Source organism: Gobio gobio (genome assembly GCF_949357685.1).
Source record: "Gobio gobio genome assembly, chromosome: 19".
Classification (NCBI taxonomy): domain Eukaryota; kingdom Metazoa; phylum Chordata; class Actinopteri; order Cypriniformes; family Gobionidae; genus Gobio; species Gobio gobio.
The window spans coordinates 26,462,799-26,483,455 of record NC_137112.1 but is presented as its reverse complement, the minus strand read 5'-3'; the positions used below and the strand labels follow the sequence as shown (position 1 = coordinate 26,483,455).

Here is a 20,657-nt window from a genome sequence, read left to right as displayed (position 1 = left end):
ATCTGACCACAGTACACATTTCCACTGTGTCATGGTCCATCCCAGATGCCTCCGAGCCCAGAGAAGTCGACAGCACTTCTGGACACTGTTAACATAGGGCTTCCTTTTGGCACAATACAGTTTTAACTGGCATTTGTGGATGTAACTACGTATTGTGGTACTTGACAAAGGTTTGCCAAAGTAGTCCTGAGCCCATGTGGTGATATCGCTTATAGATGAATGACGATTCTTGATGCAGTGCCGCCTGAGGGATCGGAGATCACGGTTGTTCAGCTTAGGCTTGCGCCCTTGTCCTTTACGCACTGAAATTCCTCCAGATTCCTTGAATCTTTTAATTATGTAATGCACTGTTGAATGTGAAATATCCAAATCTCGTCCTATCTTTCTTTGAGGAACATTGTTTTTAAACATTTCAATAATTTTCTCACGTATTTGTTGGCAAACTGGCGATCCTCGGCCCATCTTTGCTCCTAAAGGATTATACCTTTCTTGGATGCTGCTTTTGTACCAAATCATAATTACAATCACCTGTTGACATCACCTGTTTCAAATCGCATCATTATTTAACCATTTTACCTCATTACTAGCCCTAAATTGCTCCTGTCCCAACTTTTTTTGAAATGTGTTGCAGGTCTGAATGACAGGAAAGGATGCATATTTACAAATGACATGAAGTTGACCAGACAAAACATGAAATATTTGGTGTTCATATTGTCTGCAATGAAATACAAGTCAAAGTAAATTTAGAAATCACTTCTTTTTTTTTTCTTTTTTCATACTGTCCCAACTTTTTCTGATTTGGGTTTGTAATTGTATAGCTATTTTTATTCGTGTTCTGTTCTGAATACAGTTAAATTGAAAGTATTTTTTTGTGGAGTGAGGGGAACTAAAACTAAAATAGCTTAGGCTATAGTGTTTATAATGTTTGTAAATGTTTCGTTTTATTTATCCAGTCCTATGCAAAGCATGCTGGGAACGAAAAATCCACTGCTCAATTTTAAAAGTTATAAAGACACTTCAAGTTACTACAACTTAATTTTTAACAAAAACACAATTCATTTGTCTTTAAATTACACACAATATTAAGTACATTTTATGATCAACATTATTAAGTCAACAGAACTCAACAAAATTATGTTTTCAATTTAAAAGGTTTAATAAATCCATAAATTACAACTTTGACTTTAATGTTTAAGTTGTGGCAACAGGTCTCCTGTATTACTTTTTAGAGTGCTACGTCATCACTCAGGATTGTCACTTGTCTGTTAATTGACTACCAGTTACTCTGCAGCTGGCCAAGTTAATAATAATTTTAAAAATCTGATCATCCTCCATAACACAGCCATTATTTACATATTATACTATTAAGACTCTTGCGATACCAATGCAATGACTTACGTATTTGTATTGTGTTCCAATAAGCTCTGTTATCAGCCCCACATCGGAAAATGAAACAATTTTCATGCTGGGTCGGATTGGTATGGAATGAAATGAAATGGTTTGGCAACGAGAACGATTTGGCCTGAAGGTGGAAAAGCGGCTTATGGTTCCATAAAGAATCTTTAACATCGACGGAACCTTTCCATTGCAAAATAAAAATAAAAATCTGTTTATAGTGTAAAAGGGGTCTTTAGATTATTAAAATGCTCCTCATACTAAGAACTAGGTTCTTTTAAGAACTGTTCGCTGAAAAGGCCTTTGGGAAACCCATAATAGTTATTCAGTGGCATCACTGCAAAATCGCTGTTTGGAAATTGAGTGCATTGTAAAGCAAGGTGAAGTAAAACTAACCATCCTTGTGTTGGTTCCAAACCAGGTTTTCTAAAACTAAAGTCCCCAGTGAACCGTGTTGGCCTACAAAATAACGTCATGACCGAACAGCTCTGTTGAGTTTGAGTGCTGGTGGCATCATTTAAATTCTGGTAAATTAATTAGACTTTTTGGTCTGTCAGTTCAATGCACACATCCAAGGGCATCATTCACCATTGCTCTGAAGCCTAGGGAACATTGACAAACTGAGGCTGCAGATCTAGGGACAATCTACAAATACCACCACTAGTATGTGAAAATGGTGGTGAAAATGTCATCTTTAATTATGGGCTGATGTCTATTCTTGATGCCAAACAATAAAATCAACTGGGTTTTACTGAAATGTACAAGGCGCACAAACACAATATAACAGCTGACAGCTCACAAATCAACACATGACAATAAACCATTGAGTTCAATAAGTTACTTTAAATAATACATGCTAGCAGGAGCTGAATATTTTTTCACTTTAGCTGGGCTGGTTGCCTTCAATATCTACATGACATCCATGTCAAGCTAAGTGATCCATTATTGAGCAAGAAAAGAGCTTGTGAAAGAATAGCACATTTAGTTAAGATATTAAAATTAGGACAATTAAGACAGCTGTCAAATGTCCTTTTTATGCTTAAGCAAAATAACAAACTGTTGAAGATATTTTGTGCAACAGACATTCAGTAAATATGGACAACAGGGTTATTAAAGTTAGCTGAAACTGAAACCATAAAAAGTGTTAATTGGAATAAAATATTTTATTTAGTTTAAATTAATCTATTCAAATAGTTTAGTAAAAAAAAAAAAAAAAACACTAACTAAAATGATAAAATAGAAACTAATTCAAAAGTACTAATAAAAATATAATAGTTTCTCAATGATACAAAAATAATACCAGAAAGATGATATTTGTGTCTGAAGCAACTGTTTGGTGAGACACTAACTGGAGATTGCATAATCGTTGCATAATGAACGTTTCATTCTGTTTTCAAAAGAAACATAGCAATGCACATAAAATGCTGTCTTTGAATGCAGCTCACTAGGTTTTTGCACTCACTACTAAATTCAGTTCAAATTTTTGACTGTTGAGTTACACATGACATATTTCTCCCAATGTCCTTCAAGACTGGAGTGTGAAAACGCATTTCTGAGAGGAGGGTGAGAACAGAGAGGATGGAAAATTGAGTGAGATGACCCATATTTCCATTAAACAGGCTGATATGAGAAAAGACTGTGGCTATAATGGTCACCTTCATTTATTTGTGCCAAGGCCAGAGCCTCCCTCATTCCTTTGAAATATCAGATACATTTAATCTTTGAAGACCACAAAAGGACAACTTTTTATTATATTTTATTATTTATAGATTTTTTAATATAAATATAATTAATTGATAAAGCAAGGTCTATGTATCTATCAAAATAAACTCATATTTTATACATATAGATCCCAAGAAGATGCTTTCATACCAAAGCAGCTTACAGGAAAAAAAAAAAGTCATGACATTATTTATGCATATTATATAAAAGCCTTTCACAACAGCTTAAATCAAATCATTTGGACTATTCACTCTGGATGGCAGGGGATAATCACTTCTGATAATGTCAGACTGTGAACTAAGATCTGATAAAAGCAAAGGTAAAGCCCCAGCGGAATTAGTGAACATTTAAAGTATTTTCTACCAGCATTAATATAGGTTGGTCGTGTTTGCTCTCTGCTTTATGGAATATTGTGAAGACGTCCAGCAAATATCTGGCTCTATTAAGCATAGGAAATTAAATAAATTTAATTAAAATGGGATGAGATTTAAAATCATATAAATGCTGTGCTGTGCGTGTATATTAGGGCCGCCAATCACATGACATTCATAATGTTGGAAATGCTATATACATCAATTTACAGAAATAGTTTTTAACAAATTTAACACTTAATGTGTTTGTTTAATATAAAATATAATTTCCAATTTTGACATCTATATATGAGCATTTTAATTTGTAAATATGGGATGAATAGGCATAAGCATAAGAAGTCAACATTGAGATTGTAGAATTTAGTCCATTTCTCTTCCTGTCATTCAAATTCAAATTCTAACTCAACATCATGCAGTGCATGAACAATTCAATTCAAATTCACACTTATTAATAGCAACACTGCTAAAGCCTAGTTTAAACTCAACGCGTCCGCATAAGCACAAGCTTTCCTGTAGCTCAAACAGTAGAGCGTGGTGCTAGCAATGCCAAGGTCATGGGTTCGATTCCCAGGGAAAGCAAGAACTGACAAAAATGTAGAAAACAATGTGTACCTTGAATGTTAAAAAGTGTCTGCCAAATGCATAAATGTAAATGCATAAATGCATGAATGTGCGCACAACAAAAATTACGTAATCGTGGTTTGGGCGGTCGTGCGTCGAGACCCCATTTTGTGTGGCGGTGTGCACAGCATTTTTTTGTAACTTTGTACACAGCTCCACAGCCGAAGATGCACAACTTCGAGCTGATTCTGGTCGAGTAGGTATATCTGCATCGCCCTTTTACCGACACCTAGCTTCTGCTTGTCTAAATTAATTGCTTACATTTTAAAAAATGACATTAGTAGAAATAAGCCTTTTTAATGAACTTAAAAGGTAGGGCAGGCAATTTCGGAGAGGCTAGCACTAGCACGCTAGCACAAGCATAAGATCCCACCCTCCCCTTCACACCTATAAAAGACATAAATGGGCACAGTGGAGTCTGGCATCACTAGAGACGGCGTTAAATTACTTTAAAGCTTCTGCGGCTTGTCTGTAGGCACCAAAATATTAATCCAAACATAGACCTCTACTTACACTGAATCAATAATACATTTTAAAGGTGTTCAGCATATCCTGCAACAAATATTTTTCTGATTTGAAGTCGGAAAGTGGGCGGGGTATATTAAAATTTTACGCACAGCAGATGTGTTTTATGATACTAAGCAGGGCAGTGTGTGCCTGAGCCCTCCCCAGAATCTCCCCTACCTAAATTTACAGTCAGGAGCCGCTACTGCCTCAAAGCACACAACTTAAACAACTGACAGAGCTCCAGTTGTACCACCTGACTGCTGCAGATTCATTTCGGCTTTGATAGTGTTGACATAGAAAGGCAAAAATCCAAGTCTGAGGACGCCAACAACTCCAGGTAGAACGTCATGGGTTGCCATCTTCTAATCAAGGTTGTGACATGACGTGAACGCAGTAGAAGCTCGCTGTTTTGGTTCAGGAGGAACTGTAAAAGGCGGCTGCTGTTTCTCTGTGGAACTCTGTGACTGTCTACAACCCTGTATAGCCTCATGGAATGTGCTGATGACTGTGCGAGCCGAGTGCACAGAGATACGGCAATAAATAGGAATGTAGGACACTGTATCATTGCTTTCGGAATATTGTTTGGTCCTGAGACTTCGACAGAAGATATGTAAATTGTTTTAATATTTAGACCATTTCTATTATTGGTTGATACGCTAAAAAAACGCATACTCTACCTTTAAAGGTCCAAATGAACTTTTTCATTTTATTTCATGAACATTTTTATGAAATTATAAAATATTTAAGACATTGTTTTTTAATGTAGCTTTATACATATGTTCTCATATCCATATATTTTGATCTAATGTCACAAGTAAAAATCTCAAGGTTAACTAGATTTTACACGATTCTTTGGTTCCTTTGTAGTGCATGTTTGGTGAAGTGTAATTAAAACAGCGTCACGTGTGTACCTTACTTCTCAATGCTGCTTCCTGATGGTTTAGAGGACAATTACTCTGAGTCGGCACCTGTCATTTCACATAATGGTACAGAGGCGAGCACGTCAACTATAAACGCCTCGTCCATTCGGGGAGAAGCACACACAGTCAGTGGAGGCTCGCGTTTCAAAGCCAGGCAAAAATATAAACAAGGCTTCAGACATCCAGTGCTGTAATACAGTAAATATAAAACAGTAGCACATCTAGCAGTGTATTTCTCTGCTAATGACTCTCCATTGATCCTCAGGGTACATTTTTATTGAACTACTACTTCATTTACAAGCAAACAACTGAAAGAAGGCAGATCGGACACTGTTCTTCATTGACAAATATTAATGAATTACTATAATTACAAAGAAAATGGTTAATTTTAATTGTATGTGATCTCGGGATAGGGTTTTAGTTGCTGAACTCAAATAGTAGGTAGGCCAATAGCTCAGGAGGGGGAAAAAATGCCTGGGATGATAATTATAAGTTGAAGGAAGGTTCCTGGGAGGAAGGTTGTGGAGTTCACCAAACAAGAGCTCATCCACTACGAAGGGGGGATAAATAAGACAGTCCGGTTAAGGCTTTCCCCTCACAATAGAGCAGCAAGAGAAAAGGTCACCTGATACAAGAGGATTAGGTGTGTAACAATTAACATTAGCGTGTGACTGGACACTGTGACACAAATGCAGGAAATGTCTATACTTTGAACAAACAAATAAAATCTGTCATTATTTATTCTAGTGTAAATCAGTCAATATTTTTTAAAGAATATTTAGCGCTTTTCCAGGTTTAAGGACAAATTTTGCTAAAGTATGCCAGATGTTGAATTGTGCTCATGATTTCCGTGAAAAGCGCTGCAACTGACTGTTATAAACGTATATTTACAGCATATTGTGAAATAGTCAATACATGCACTCTTGACAGTTTTAATTGTTTAAATAGTTGTATACATTTTATTTTAATGTATTTTTCTTATGTAGTTTTGTAATGTCTGGATGTATTAGTAATTAATATTAAAAAGCATTATAAACATATCTGAGCAATGGTAAAACTAGTTTAATACTGGATGTCAAACACAGTGAAATGTTGACAAAGCCAAATAATAAAATAACACCAACACAAGCCATCAATTCATACATAGAGTTTGGATCATGAATATTAATTAGGTAACACGACTGGAGATGAGCAATGTCATAAGATAATATTCATGAACTCAGTCTTTGTATATAATCTGACAACCTTTGGCCAACCACTCTAAAACTCATCCTGGTGTTGATTGTGGTGATCAACCTCTAAAAAGGACCACAATACAACAAAAAAAAGATTACTTTCAAGTAAAAATTCCAACTGTTGTCCATACAATTTAAACAATAAATGTGCTAGATTACAAGGGCTAGATTTACTAAACAGGGCAAATTAGTGCAATTCCAAAAAAAGTGCATATGGGAGAGGAAAGTTCTGTGCGTGATCTACTGACGGCGCAGAAAATATAGAACACAGCCGGATCATTTCCATAATGACCAACGCAATCTACCAAGAGCAGCCTCAAGTCTCCTGTAACTAAACAAGAGCTTTGTGTGAGGAAAAACAAATCTTACTGCTCCTTTTCCTCAGGTTCTGAAATATTTCGGAACATTGTCCTACAGCTTCATCTTAGAGTCTGATGGATGGCCATCGGCTGCTTCAATTAGGAAGTGTCTGTGTCCTGAAATTTCCTGAGAAGATGGCATCATAATAGTTATACATGGTGTGCTTGTACAGTTCATGCAGCATAAATCATAAAATCTCATCACCATGACGTACTTAACGTAGGCTCCTTCTGTTTTGTTCTCAGCTGAATCTCTTTCAGAGTCTGTTCCTATAAGCCAAAATGGCAAACCTGCTTTCTGCCAACCCCAACACCCCATTCTATTAGGAATCAAGCATGTCATAGCCGGTAATGCGGTCTCTCCTGACACATTCATAAATGGAAAGTCATGGAAAGAAGTCAATACATAATTGCCATCTCCAGCATTGCTCTATCCAGGTAGAAGCGCATCCACAAATATACGTGTGTAACAGCAATGGACTGCCAAGTTTTGTTGGTGCGCACAGTGTTTGTGAAGTATAGATGTCGTAACTACACTAACATGCTGCCAAAAAGCATCGTGCTTTATTGCCGGGCACTTAAATGATACAAATTCTGACAAATTTGGACTGTGGGTTTTCTTGTGGTGCCGCCAGCCAATCAGCATTGTCATGACATCATTTTCCCGTTAATAAAAAGATTCCAAACAGTGGCTCCATTCAAAGGCATAATTCAGTTTATCAAACAAAATACAATTCACTTTATATTTTTTCGTAAAAAGGCAAGAGCCTGAAAAAGTGTTTGTGAGATGTTTAAGCTCTGTTTCAGTTTCAAGGACTTTATCTTCTTGTTTTCCTGTGTTTAGTTCTTGTTTGCTCTGTTCTAATGTGTCAGTTTGGTTCCATAGTTACTGATTATGTTGTACACCTGTCTTGTTGAGTTCTCTGATATTGTTATATTTAATGCCCTCTGTTTCCTCAGTTCCTTTGTTGAGTATTGTCTTTGTTGTGTAGCAAAGCTGTTATATTTTTCGTCTCTACATTAGAGTTATTTGTTTTGTTTTGTTTGCTGAATAAAAGGTATACTGCTGCATCTTCCTCTCATTCGACTTCTCGTCATAACAAAATGCTAGTACAAAATACCTAAAACAGATTTAGATCTAGCAGTGGCATTCATCCAACTCAGCCCAAAAGTTCTTTCCTTACGGGAATACACTATCTGCATCTGAAGTGTTATCACAACAAATTAATTTTAATAGTGACCGTCACAAATTTATCGATTGGATTGGTGCTAACATAATCTAATGGTGTAGCCACCTTTAGGCAGACAATAAATTATTTTTTTAGTATTCTATACTGTAATTTATGCTATGTCGACTAGCATTGTATTATAAACTCTATTCCTATGAAAATGCCAGAGATGGCTTGAAGAACAAAGATAAACAATATATTGTCGCAGTCGTGTGTATATAGTCTTCAGATTTAATTTAATTTCTATCTTCTTCTTATTCAGCTTGAGCTAAAATCTCAATGTGTTAAGAATTTCCTGGAACCTCCTAAATTACATAACTTCTTTGAGTCATTTTTGGACTTTTTGCGCGAGGGCGCCCTCCTGCTTCCAGTATGAATGAAACAGACATATGTTTTTAGTGCTCAATAATGCTCACACCCCCCTATTTTGGGTAAAAATATTAAAACATTTGAAGTAAACGTATAATAATCCATATGTTTTTCTCAAGTGCAGTGTACTTGAAGTGTTCCTTTCTAATGATTTATAGCAGTAAAATAAATTATTATTATTATTAATGTATTATTATATTTATTCTTAAATACTGTATTTTTATTTTAAACCCCCCACCCCCTCCCCCTCCAAAAAAATCCTGTAGCCCTAGTTAATCCTGATATCAGCATGTTTTTTCTCTTGATGACTCAAACTTTCACATAAAACTGTTTTTCTCTGAGAGCGCTGTACCAACATCAGTAAGCTGAACATGGCAAAATAAGCTCCAACACTGACTACTTATGGCAGGTTTTTTCTTAAAGGTCCCATGGCATGAAATTTTCATTTTATGAGGTTTTTCAACATTAATATGAGTTCCCCTAGCCTGAATATTGTCCCCAAGTGGATAGAAATGTTGATCGGTGTAAACCCGAGTTTTGGCTGTCTCTCTCTGCCTTTGAGAAAATGACAGGCCAGACGAGCCAATCCTGAAGTCTCCTGGTTTGACGTCCAAGCAGGAACGGTTACCTCCCTTTCCTCCGCCCAGAGAATCTGGCACGCCCATGCAAACGCGAGAGAGATCATGGGTTGTGAACGAGTGAACGCTGGCAGTTTCTCAGTGTTTGGATGTACAAATGAAAACAGAAGTCTTTTTTCAGTTCCTTCTGATCTGTGATCAGTGATTTCTTATGTGTAGCTAATTATTTATTATTCGTGCACACACTGCGGCTTCTTTCTCTCTCGACAGAACGGTGTTTTCGTGTTTTCTATCTTGTGAGTCAGTGTTTTTGTACGTCCTCGTCGCGTCTATCTGTTCTAAAATGTGCATACAGTCGTTTCTGCTCAACATAGAGAGCCACATCTTTACAGATAAACCTCACACACGCCGAAGCTCCGGCTGACCGGTGGGCCTTCAACATCCCCGACCCCCAGTACTGCATCTGGCCCACAGCGGAGGCGCCTTACGCGGCGCGAGATTAAGCAGAAGGGGCGTGAGCGTATCTGGCTAGGCTAGGCTAGCCAGCTTTCCCCAAATAAACTGGATTACATTCGATTACTGCTGTTGTGTCTTTGTTTGCGCTGTGTACTCAATGCGCGTCACTGAGGCTTTTCATATGATAGGAACATGTCTAAAAATAATGCTATTATCAACACTTACTCGTAACTCGTTCATCTCGACAGCTGTAATGGTACTTTGCATGTGTTACAAAGTTGGTAATAATGATGAAGACGGACTTGACGTGACTGGGACTCGTGTTTATTCAGAACTCTCAGATACAAACACAATAAACTCGCGCTGACAGACAGCGCTCTCATAACTCATTAGTTACTATAAATAACTTTGTTAGCAATCGCTCTGTCTCCGTGATGTCCGGTTCGGGAACGAATCATTCTATTGAACCGGTTCTTTTTAGTGAACCGAATCAGTTCACCAAATCGGACTGAATCGTTCTAAACTGTTCGCGTCTCCAGTCAGCGCTGATCCATAATTTACTAAAGTTACTAACTTTCTGACATGAGTGACAGCCCCTCCGACTAGAAATAAACTAATAACCTGAAGTATATGCTGTAACTACAACAGCACTGAACTGAGACTGACAGAACTGATGTGAAGTGAACTCAGGTCTATCCGTCTCTCTGGCAGCTGCTCGTGCCTCGTAGACCTTGTTAAACCACGCCCCCTCCGCTCATTTAAAATGCAAAGATGTCAGCCAATCACAACAGTGGGCGTTTTTACTGAAGTCTCACAGCAGACACGCCTCTTGAAGCAGGGCAGTCAGCCACAGGGCAAACAGCAGTATAGAAAAAATGCCTTTTATTTCTAAATTATGACATTTTATGATGTAAAAATCATACTAACAATATAAGTACACCTCAGGAAACATTATAAAATAATAGAAAAATGCCATGCCATGGGACCTTTAAGTGCATGGCAAAAGAAAAAGCAAACACCCTGTAAATGACAGGTAACAGGAATGACATAAAGGTCTGTGACTGTTCAAGTCTCTGCGTTTAGATCAGTGTGTTTAATAATGTCATTTTTTTTCCATTGTTATGTATATTATGTTGTGTTGTAAATAAAATAAAAACAAAAAAGCCATTCTTTTAGGGTTCTTTCACACTGGGCACATTTGTTGCGGTCCCAGTCGTGGTTGTTCTCGGTGCCCCCAGCAGTGTTAGTCTGGTTTTACACACAACTTCATTCTAATCGAACCCTGGTGCACTTGAATTAATCACAAACGTGCACGGTGCATGCTAGAAAACAAAACGCAGGGTCAATATATTGTGTTTTTTATTAATTTGGTGCTATTATGTGCAGCTGAGTAAACGACCCTGTGTGTGTTTCTAATGATTTGCTGCCCTGATTGCACTCCCTATGCGCAAATACACTGCAGACTCACTCTCGCTTGTATCCAAGGTAAATCATCAACACTATCATCCCTTAAGGCCTTTGCACACTGAGTCCGAAATTTTCGCATGCGTTTTTTCGTATTCGTGATCCGAAAAATTCGTCATGCACAGAGACCTTGCACACTGAGTCCGATGCGTATTAATGAATGCGTTACGGAAAAAAACGCAAAACAACACAAAATGCCGTCTTCAAGTAGTGAGGATGACTTTTTTGTCCTCTCTCTTAAAAAATGAAAGAGGAAATATTGGGTCCACCCACTTCTGCGATCGCGTAGAGAGGAAGGAGAGTTCCTCTTATCAAGGAGCTGCGGGATTATCCAGACCGATTCAAAGTTTACTTTAGAATGTCAGTGACTCCGTTTGATGCTTTGCTAGCGATACTGGAGCCACATATTAAAAAGAAGACCACACATTTCCGTGACTCAATTTATCCTGAACAGAGACTGACAGCCTATGTCTAAAGGGATCCGTGCGCGCACACACACACACACACACACACACACACACACACACACACACACACACACACACGGTTTACAGGGACTTGGTGTGCTATAATTATAGCTGTGATATAATAATATTTGTAGTATTTTTGATACAATAATATTTGTATATGTAGGTATCTGAGCACTGGCGATTCATTCACCACCATTGCCAGCAGTTTTAGGTTGGGCATCAGCACTGTGGGAAAAACGGATGCGAAAAACGCAGAAAATCGAACCTGTTCCGATTTTTTTTTTTGACGGACGAAAGTTTCGGAGGCTGTGTGCAAGCGTAAGTGACATAACGTGAGGTCGAATTAATTTTTTGACGTGCGAAAATTTTGCATGCGAATTTCGGACTCAGTGTGCAAAGGCCTTTACATGTGTTTTATTGAACTAAATATATTGTAATCGTCTAAAACGTATGCGCAGGTTACTTTACTTCCTGAACAAGTGTGCACCCAAATCTGTGTTGCTTTCACATTCACGTAAATCGCTCCCCAGTTTGAGGTCCCAGTCTCAGATTTAGTACCTCTGTGGCAACCCGCATGACAGCGTTCACATTAGCAATTTTTAATGCGAATTGTACCCCGTTTTGAACTAAACTGCCAGTGTGAAAGCCCCCTTAAATTTCCTCACTTTCTTCTAGTTCCATCACAGTCCCAATCACCTGATAGGGCCACTAGGGGGAGGGGTCATTGTCTTCCCAAGTGTGAAGCACATCAATATTCATGATGATTCATGCCCAGGGGCGGGTCTACATGGTAGCCAGAGGTGGCACCGGCCCTCACTGAAATCTGGTTGGCCACCCCTGGTGCCCCCCCTACTAGATGTCTTGCGATTGGCTTGTTTTTAGTCAGTTTCTAATTGTTTCTGCTGAAATTCAAGATTCAAATAAACAGAGCAATCCAAAAGGGTCCTCGCACCAACAAGTTCGGTGCTCAAATCTGGTGATGGTCGGTCAATCATGGACATCGGATGGAATGTGTAACTTCATTATCAAGCTTCGAGAGACGCAAAAACAAAACGTAGGAAGGTATGTGGTTTAATATGTAAAATATAAAGCTCAATCAGCCAGTCACTATCGCGCAAAAACTACGACAGGTGGATTTGGTGTGTCTTGTATAATCATGAAGAGGTTTATTTCGCGATAAAACGCACAATTGGCTTAGCAACAAGACGTTGGTTTTAATGCAAAATAATGTAATTAACTTTAAAATGATTAAAATGGTCTAAAACTCACACTTTGACCTCAGTTTTACTATAACGATTCAATACCTTTAATATGAAATATGAGCCTGCATTCATTCAGATTAAACCTCCTGTACAGTCGTCATGAAAGCACTTGACTAAACAACTTCCCTCAGGGCAAAGCGTGCACATTTAGAGAAATACCTATTCTCACGTTTTCTTGAAATTTCTATAGAGAGGACTCTTATTATTACAAAATTTTTACCCAAATGGGGCGATGTGGGCATTATGGAGCGTTAAAGCTACACTGTGTGATATTTTCCCCATCTAGCGCTGAAAAAGTATATGACCATCCAGTGAATATTAGTTTCTGTTCCTCTCAATTCCGATTTCGTTTTAACTCCTACGGTGGCCAATTTAGTCCAAGATTAACATGGCTTCCAGTTCGACCTCGTCCACATTCGACACGGTGCCATCGAGTGTTAAAACGTGAAAGGCGAAGCTTGAATTTACGGGTATGTCCCTCTTTGGCTAATGTACTTTCAAGATGGAGGGGCAACATGGCGACCCGCATTCGAACCCCTTACCCGTATGTATTTTCAATGGCATATTATAAACTTACGAGAATACTTTATTACTTGAAAGAAGTAAATATTCATTATTGAGCACATATATTTTAGAAAGAACTAAGTGTTTTTAGCTAAGAATAAACAAAAAAAGTTACACAGTGTAGCTTTAAGGCGTGGGTATACTTCATTTTCTGCGCTCCTCTCTGTATCGCGCACGGTTGTGTTTACAAGCATTTCAAAGTATACTAATTTGGCCGTGAGTGAGAAAAGACACATTCAGCTCGTGCACACTGTCTATGGAGCCGGAGGGCACCCTCGTGCAGAAATAAACAGACGATTATGACTATATATAGTTATAGTTTATCTGTGTTCTTCAAGCCATCTCTGGTATTTTCATAAGAATAAAGTATATTTATAATGAAATGTTAATCGACATAGCCTTTATAACAGTGCAGAATAGGCCTACTATAAAATAATAACACCCCCCCCCCCCCCCCCCCCCCTTATGACTGATAAGAAGTCATATTGGATCACAGAAGGTTATTTAAAACACATTTAAAAAACACTTTAAAAAGGATGAAATTCACATTGTTGTGAAGCAAAACATTTAGGCTACAACATCCAGTTCTCAAAAGTCTCGCGTCACAAATGTCAAAACATCTCTAGGGCCCAGAAAACACCTCAGACCCCAGAGGGCTAAGGAAATCTTGCTGAAAATACAAAAAGTTGTGGAATAACAGAGCCAAAGGACAAAGTTTACAGTAAGAAGAGGCTGCAGATGAGCACATTGTGATTTTCCTGCCAATTTGAAAGTTTGCATTTACTTAAAAAAAAAAAAAAAAAAAAATTACTTTTCTGGTGTTACATATTTTTAATGTTCACTTGAAAAATAAAATAATAATTAAAAAATATAATTTCTAAATTATTATTGTTTTTTTTTATCTGGTCAGTAGTGTTTGTTTTGAGATCAAATTTACACCATTTTTGTAAAATTAAACGACAAATGCGGAGACAAAAGACTCTTGGAAAGGGTAGCTATTGCACACCCTGAACCATTAGAGGGTCACTTCTACACTTGAGTCACAACACTGTTTTGATGCTTGATGATGAACTGGGTCACACAGAGTGAGACAGAAAGTCAAATAAAGTAGTAATGATGAATAAACTTAACCTGCCAAAGGGAAAAATACTTAATTCAACAGCCAAAGAGAGTACATTCTGTAAAGTCAAAACATTGAGATTTTTTTTTAGTTGAATGCTCTTAGTTACATTTATTCAGCTGACCATTTAAGCCAAATCGTTCGTTGCATTCCTCTGAACGGGAGAGCTCAGGCACTTAGAAGACTATTCATTAAACTATCTTTGTGATCCTTGCTGACATCCATAAGAGGAAAATTACCTTCATGCTTCAGACAATAACAAGTAGGTTTCTATGAACACAGATTAGGTCTGAGCGGATTACTCCAATTGAAACACTCTTTGTATCTTTGTATCTATTTGTATCTATTTAAACTGTTGTATTGTGCACAGGGTTGCAAGAAAAATAGGAAGATCGCAGCTAAAAGCAGTTTAACTTTTCTTTTATGGATGAGGAAGACGTTCCTCACAGTCACACGGCTGAAATATTTTTTGCTTTTTGCCTCCACATCTCATGGTAAATTTTTCTGCCTTCAAAATCCATTACAGACCTGACAAATCCGTTACGAACCCATGGAGAGTTTTTCATCTGCAAAAAAAGTTGAGGGGAGGTACATTATTTTTCCTTCTGACGGTTGAAGGAATATCATGAATAAATCAGGCACTCAAGATGACAGTTGTGAAGTGTAACGCCAAAGATTCATGCAAAGAGCTTAACTGTAACGTAACAAACAACCATTTACAGCTGCTCTATTGAAATAGCAGACACCATCTCATTTGTCCTGCCAGGCCTGTCCCAACTGCAACTGGTCTGAACAGAATGTTTCACCCCTGTTTGATTCCCCCCAGGAGAGCGGAGCAGGAAATGTGAGGTGACAGTGTGAATTGAGTCCGGTTGTTTTGGTGGCCTATTGTGTTGATAATGTACAACACTAAAAATGATCTCTAACAGAGACGGACGCACTGAGCGGAACCAGAAAGGACAAATACTGGGCTGAACACACATCAGATGCCAAAAAATTGTTAAAGCCAAGAAAAGTAAAAATTATTGAATGTATTTTATAAATGACTGGAGTGCACTAAACATACACGTCTGCTTTTAAGTGTTTTGCAAGTTACATTAATGTTAAATTAATTATAAACTTATTCTAATAAATCAAAACATTGCATGTTTTTATTTGATATTTTTCATGCTGTTAATAAAATAATCCTGGATAACACATTTAATATAATTTATTTATAAATATAAATGTTAATTATGGTCATTTATATAATTCAAATGTTAATCCTTTTTTGGAAAGACACCTAAATTTACCTTAAAAATTATTGCAGAAAATACAGTTTTTGTGAGAATAATCATTCAATCTGATAGTTTGCTTTGCTAAATATAGAAAATGATGAAGAAATAAACTTGTTAAACAAGATAAATGATGTATGCTCAATTTCACAATAAGTATGCGATTAATCGCGATTAAAGATTATAATCTTGATTTAACACAATACTTTTTGCTAGCATTTAAAGACATTCATCTTATTATTTAATTTAATTAAATTGAATTTATTTTCGATTTAAAAAAAATTTAATTAGCCCATTCAAAGAAAAAAAAAACATGAAAGTCTTTCGCTCTATCTTTTTTGAGGAACTAAGAAGAAGGTCACAATTTTTCACCTATCACACGTAGACTTCCATCCTTTTTTTTCCATGTGCTGACCGAGTTGAAACAGGCACAGAAGAAATAAAGTATATTTCTGTACACCTTTGTAAACCAAAGGTGTTTTGAGCTGTGCTTATCAATGGCCAATGAACAACCATTCTGAGGACAGATAACAAAGGACGTCCCACAAGTGAATAGATACCAGGATGGAGCATTGGTTTCCTCTCTGCCTTTGAAATTCAAAAGATCAAGTTTCAAAAGGAAGGGGTGAACAAAAGGGGGGTGATATGTGTGGTGGGATGATGTGGTCTTTTTTTAGCAGCGTGTCAGCAGGTAGAAGGCAAGGGCAAGGATGGGTCACTGCTTCCCCACCACCAGCTGCATGTCTATTCCTTATCAACGAAACGACAAATAAAAAAAGGTACTAAATATAGAAATGGAGATGATTCAAGTCTGAGGAGTCATCCTCATGTCTCTTTTTTTGGTATATGCTTCCACAGGAAATGAATATTATTGCTAAAACCAATCAGGTGTACAACCTTTTGACCTCTGACCTTAAGGGCTGGACAGGAAGAGGAGTGTGTTTCATCAAAATAACAAGTGTGGACAAGGTGACCTGACTTTTAAACAGCAAAGGCAAGGCACGCACACACACATTTCCGCTATTGTCCACCTCTGAAATTAAAAGGCCTGAATTAATGAGCTACCTGGTTGGAATGCAAGTAATAGTGAGAGAGGTAATATAAAATGGCATACTGTACCATAGAATGGATTCAGAGTTTGGCTGTTTAGCATTAGCAATTACCCTCTGTTGGTAGCATCAAAAAGCATCTTTCTCCATTGATGGTCATTCAAAATTAGCCACGAACTCTAAAGTCCACTTTAATAAAAAATATTTATAACAAACACGATTAATGTAACCATTTTAAAGAAAAAAGGATGTTTTGTTAAAGTTTTTGGAGCAAGGGCACCACCCTCTTGCTATACCACAGTGTGTGAAGTGGTTTGCTCCGTTGGTCAGTGAAGTAATATAAGCATTTCTTTACTTTTTTGAAATGGAGGAAGGCGAACTTGAAAGGACAGGTGAGCCCATAATAAGTCAAATTGCTTATGCATATCTCTTAAAGATGTCAGAGCGGAAAAACTGGAGTGTTTCAAGTTCGTTTATTCCATTTCAAAACAAGCGTGTGTTAAAAAAAAGTAAAGAAGTGCTTATATTACTTCAATGGAGCAAACCACCTCTGTGACATCATACACTGTGGTATTGCAAGATGGCGGTGCCCTTGCTCCAAAACCTATAACAAAACATCCTTTTTTCTTTAAAATGGTTACATTAATCGTGTTTGTTATATAAATCGGAAATCACTTTACTAAATAATGTAAACTTGACTGACTGCTTCATTTCCAATTTCAGGTCCTTCAGAGTCCGGAATTTCCGTGCGTTAAATAAATACTACATCACGTTGTGTCAATCACGTTTACACACTGCCTCCGAAACTTTCGTCCGTCATAAAAAAAAAACCAATCAGATTCGATTTTCTGCGTTTTTCGCATCCGTAGCAAGCATTTTGAGAGGTGTTTTGACAATTCAGAGCCACCGTACAAGCGAACGCTAAAAATCCAGAGTGGATTCTGACCACTTCGTCTCGCAGCTTAAAGCACTGTATGACAAACAAAGTGTAAATATAAAATAGTAGGTGTGTCCAGTATCGCTAGCAAACTGAGCATCAAACTGAGCAAATGACATCCTGAAGTAAACTTTGAATCACTCGGGATAATCCCACAGCTCCTTGATAAGGGGGTGGAACTCTCCTTCCTCTCTACGCAATCTCTCTTTCTTTTTTATCTTTTTAAGAAGAGAGAGGACAACAAAATCCTCCTCACTGCTTGAAAAGTCCGATTTAATTGTTTGCGAATTTTTTTGCAACGGATTAATTAATATGCACCAGACTTTGTGTGCAAGGTTTCTGTGCGTGACAAATTTTTAGGATGATGAATATGAAAAAACTTATACGAAAATTTCAGACTCAGTGTGCAAAGATCTTTAGAGGGGAAGAAATGCAAGCGACATTCGCTACCAAGATTGGGGTAGGTACGAATTTATGTTTTAGAAACAATCCCTTATGCTCACCAAGGCTGAGTTTATTAGATCAAAAATACATTTAAAGTAATAATGTGGGGAAATTGTTACAATATAAAAATTTACTCTAATTTCTTTCTGCGATGGCAAAGCTTAATTTTCAGCAGCCATTACTTCATATCTTCAGTGCCACATGATCCTTCTGAAATTAGTCTAATATTCTGATTTGCTGCTCAAGAAACATTTATTTTGTATCTTTGATCAATAGAAAGTTCAAAAGATTAGCATTTGTAACATTATAAATGTCTTTACTGTTGCTTAAAAAAAAATCAATGCATCCTTGCTAAATAAAAGTATTAATTTCTTTAAAAAGAAATAAATAAATAAAAAAAAAACTCTGACCAACCCAAACTTTTGAACTCTAGTGTATATATTACTAATTTTAATTGCCAGCCAAGCAACTGCCACTGAGATGGGAATGCTAACACTCTCTCTGCACATACAGACATTTGCATGCCTATACATGTTGGAGTGAGTACACACACTGGAATACACAAAGGTGTGATAGAAATTGAAGTACTCACATACCAAAACATACACTCCAGCTAATAGTCCTTGAAATATAAAAATATACAATACAGAGAGAGAGTTAAAATTCAATTCAACTAACAAATTTCCGCATCAGATTTACAGTAAATTATTTATGAGTAGACAGACAGACTCTGTCGTAACTTTATTAGTTATATATTTTATCTTTCCTCTCTTTTAAGTATAGGTTTTAACTATAGGCAAAAACCCACAAAAGAGGACTATAACTTTTTAAATTATGCATGGTTATTTACCTTTAGCACTGACATCCACATGTTTCTCTTATAAATGCACTCAGCAGCCATGAGTACACAAACCAACATCCAACATAAGGTTTGTGTTGACAGAACCCCATTGGAGACATTAAGCAAATAAAAACATATTTTTACATTAAACCAGAAATGATAAGCTGAATCACATCATCTTGTAAGTTATGTTATAAGCTATGTGCAAACGCAGTTTTTTTCAAACACCATCCGCCTAAAACTCTTCTTCAGCAAAAGAGAATCTTAACTACAACTGCTATCTTGACTCAAGTACCATTTCACCCAATGAACAACACATAAGAAAACCCAGGAGGCTACTTCGCCAAAACCATTGGAAACTGTTCTCTACGGGAGTCGAAGAGACAACTTAGGGAGCCTGTTGCACCTGCCTAAGTGCCCATTCAAACAGGGCAGTGAGAAAACCAACATCGTGCTCATTATGGAGAAAAAGAGGGCTGGCAATATAAACATTTACCTTGCAGGGCTGGGTTTGAATGGAATCCCTGTGTGTCCACCATCGCAGGTACACTCTCTATCCCTCACTCGCTCTCTCTCCCCCTGTGAGGCGGCTGACAGGAGAATTGCTTATCTAATAGGTTCCCATGTAGCTTTGTCTCCCTCTCACAAGTGCGGTTCTAAGGAGGATTTCCTCTCATGTTGACAAATTAGCATAAGCTGCTTCCTGGCTCACCTGTAGTCATCCAACCTGTTTGGCGCCTCCTCCGCCCCGCTGTGCCGCATGCACCTGCTGAAACTGGACACACCGGCCCAAAAATGTACTTAGTTGCATGTTAGAACAGTTACTTAATGCGAAAAATTATTCAGTTACACCTCCTGGGACACTACAATGCCAAAGCTCTGTATTGTTCAGATTTTCTACTGTCTGTGAAGTAATTGCGACTTTTAAATGTCAATTTTAAGGCGAGAAGACAAGAAAAAACTATAAACCTAGAGCTTCTTTTCCCCTAAAGGGAATAGAAACCCCCTTCTGACTTTATCTTTGCCTTGTAAGCAGATATGACAATGGAGCCCAATGAGGAGTGGAACTCGCAGAGAATGGCCCGACGGCATGAATCATCGACGTTCTGCTTTGTTTAGTCCTCAAATTTATTTTCATATGGCTGATACAGCACAAATGATGACAAATGGCTGTGAAAGAACAATGACAATCAGATATTAGAAAACCACATTTTTTTGGTTTGTTTTTTTTGTCATCATAAAAAATGGATGTGATTTTATAAATGATTAATGGATAAGGGCAACAAATAATGTGATATAACCACACACGTTTTGTTTAAAATAACTAGACTGCTTAATTAATGCAATGCACTTTCATTTGCTGAAAAAGACAAGCAAAACGCATCATTATTGAGCCTGTAATTTGACATTACTGTTGCCTAAAAGAGATACAAACAATGCAGAGGCCTATCGACTACACAGCAAGTATTT

The 20,657-nt window shown here is 37.4% G+C and overlaps 1 protein-coding gene across 1 annotated transcript in view; it reads right to left on the bottom strand.

Annotated features, from left to right (window-relative positions):
- naaladl2 (N-acetylated alpha-linked acidic dipeptidase like 2) overlaps window positions 1–19,837 on the bottom strand; it is a 431,375-nt gene extending 411,538 nt beyond the window's left edge. The window contains exon 1 of the mRNA XM_079845128.1: window positions 19,684–19,837. Coding sequence (XP_079701254.1) covers window positions 19,684–19,726 — 43 coding nt within the window. The 5' untranslated portion in view covers window positions 19,727–19,837. The remainder of the gene's footprint in view (window positions 1–19,683) is intronic.
- Window positions 19,838–20,657: the final 820 nt, after the last annotated feature.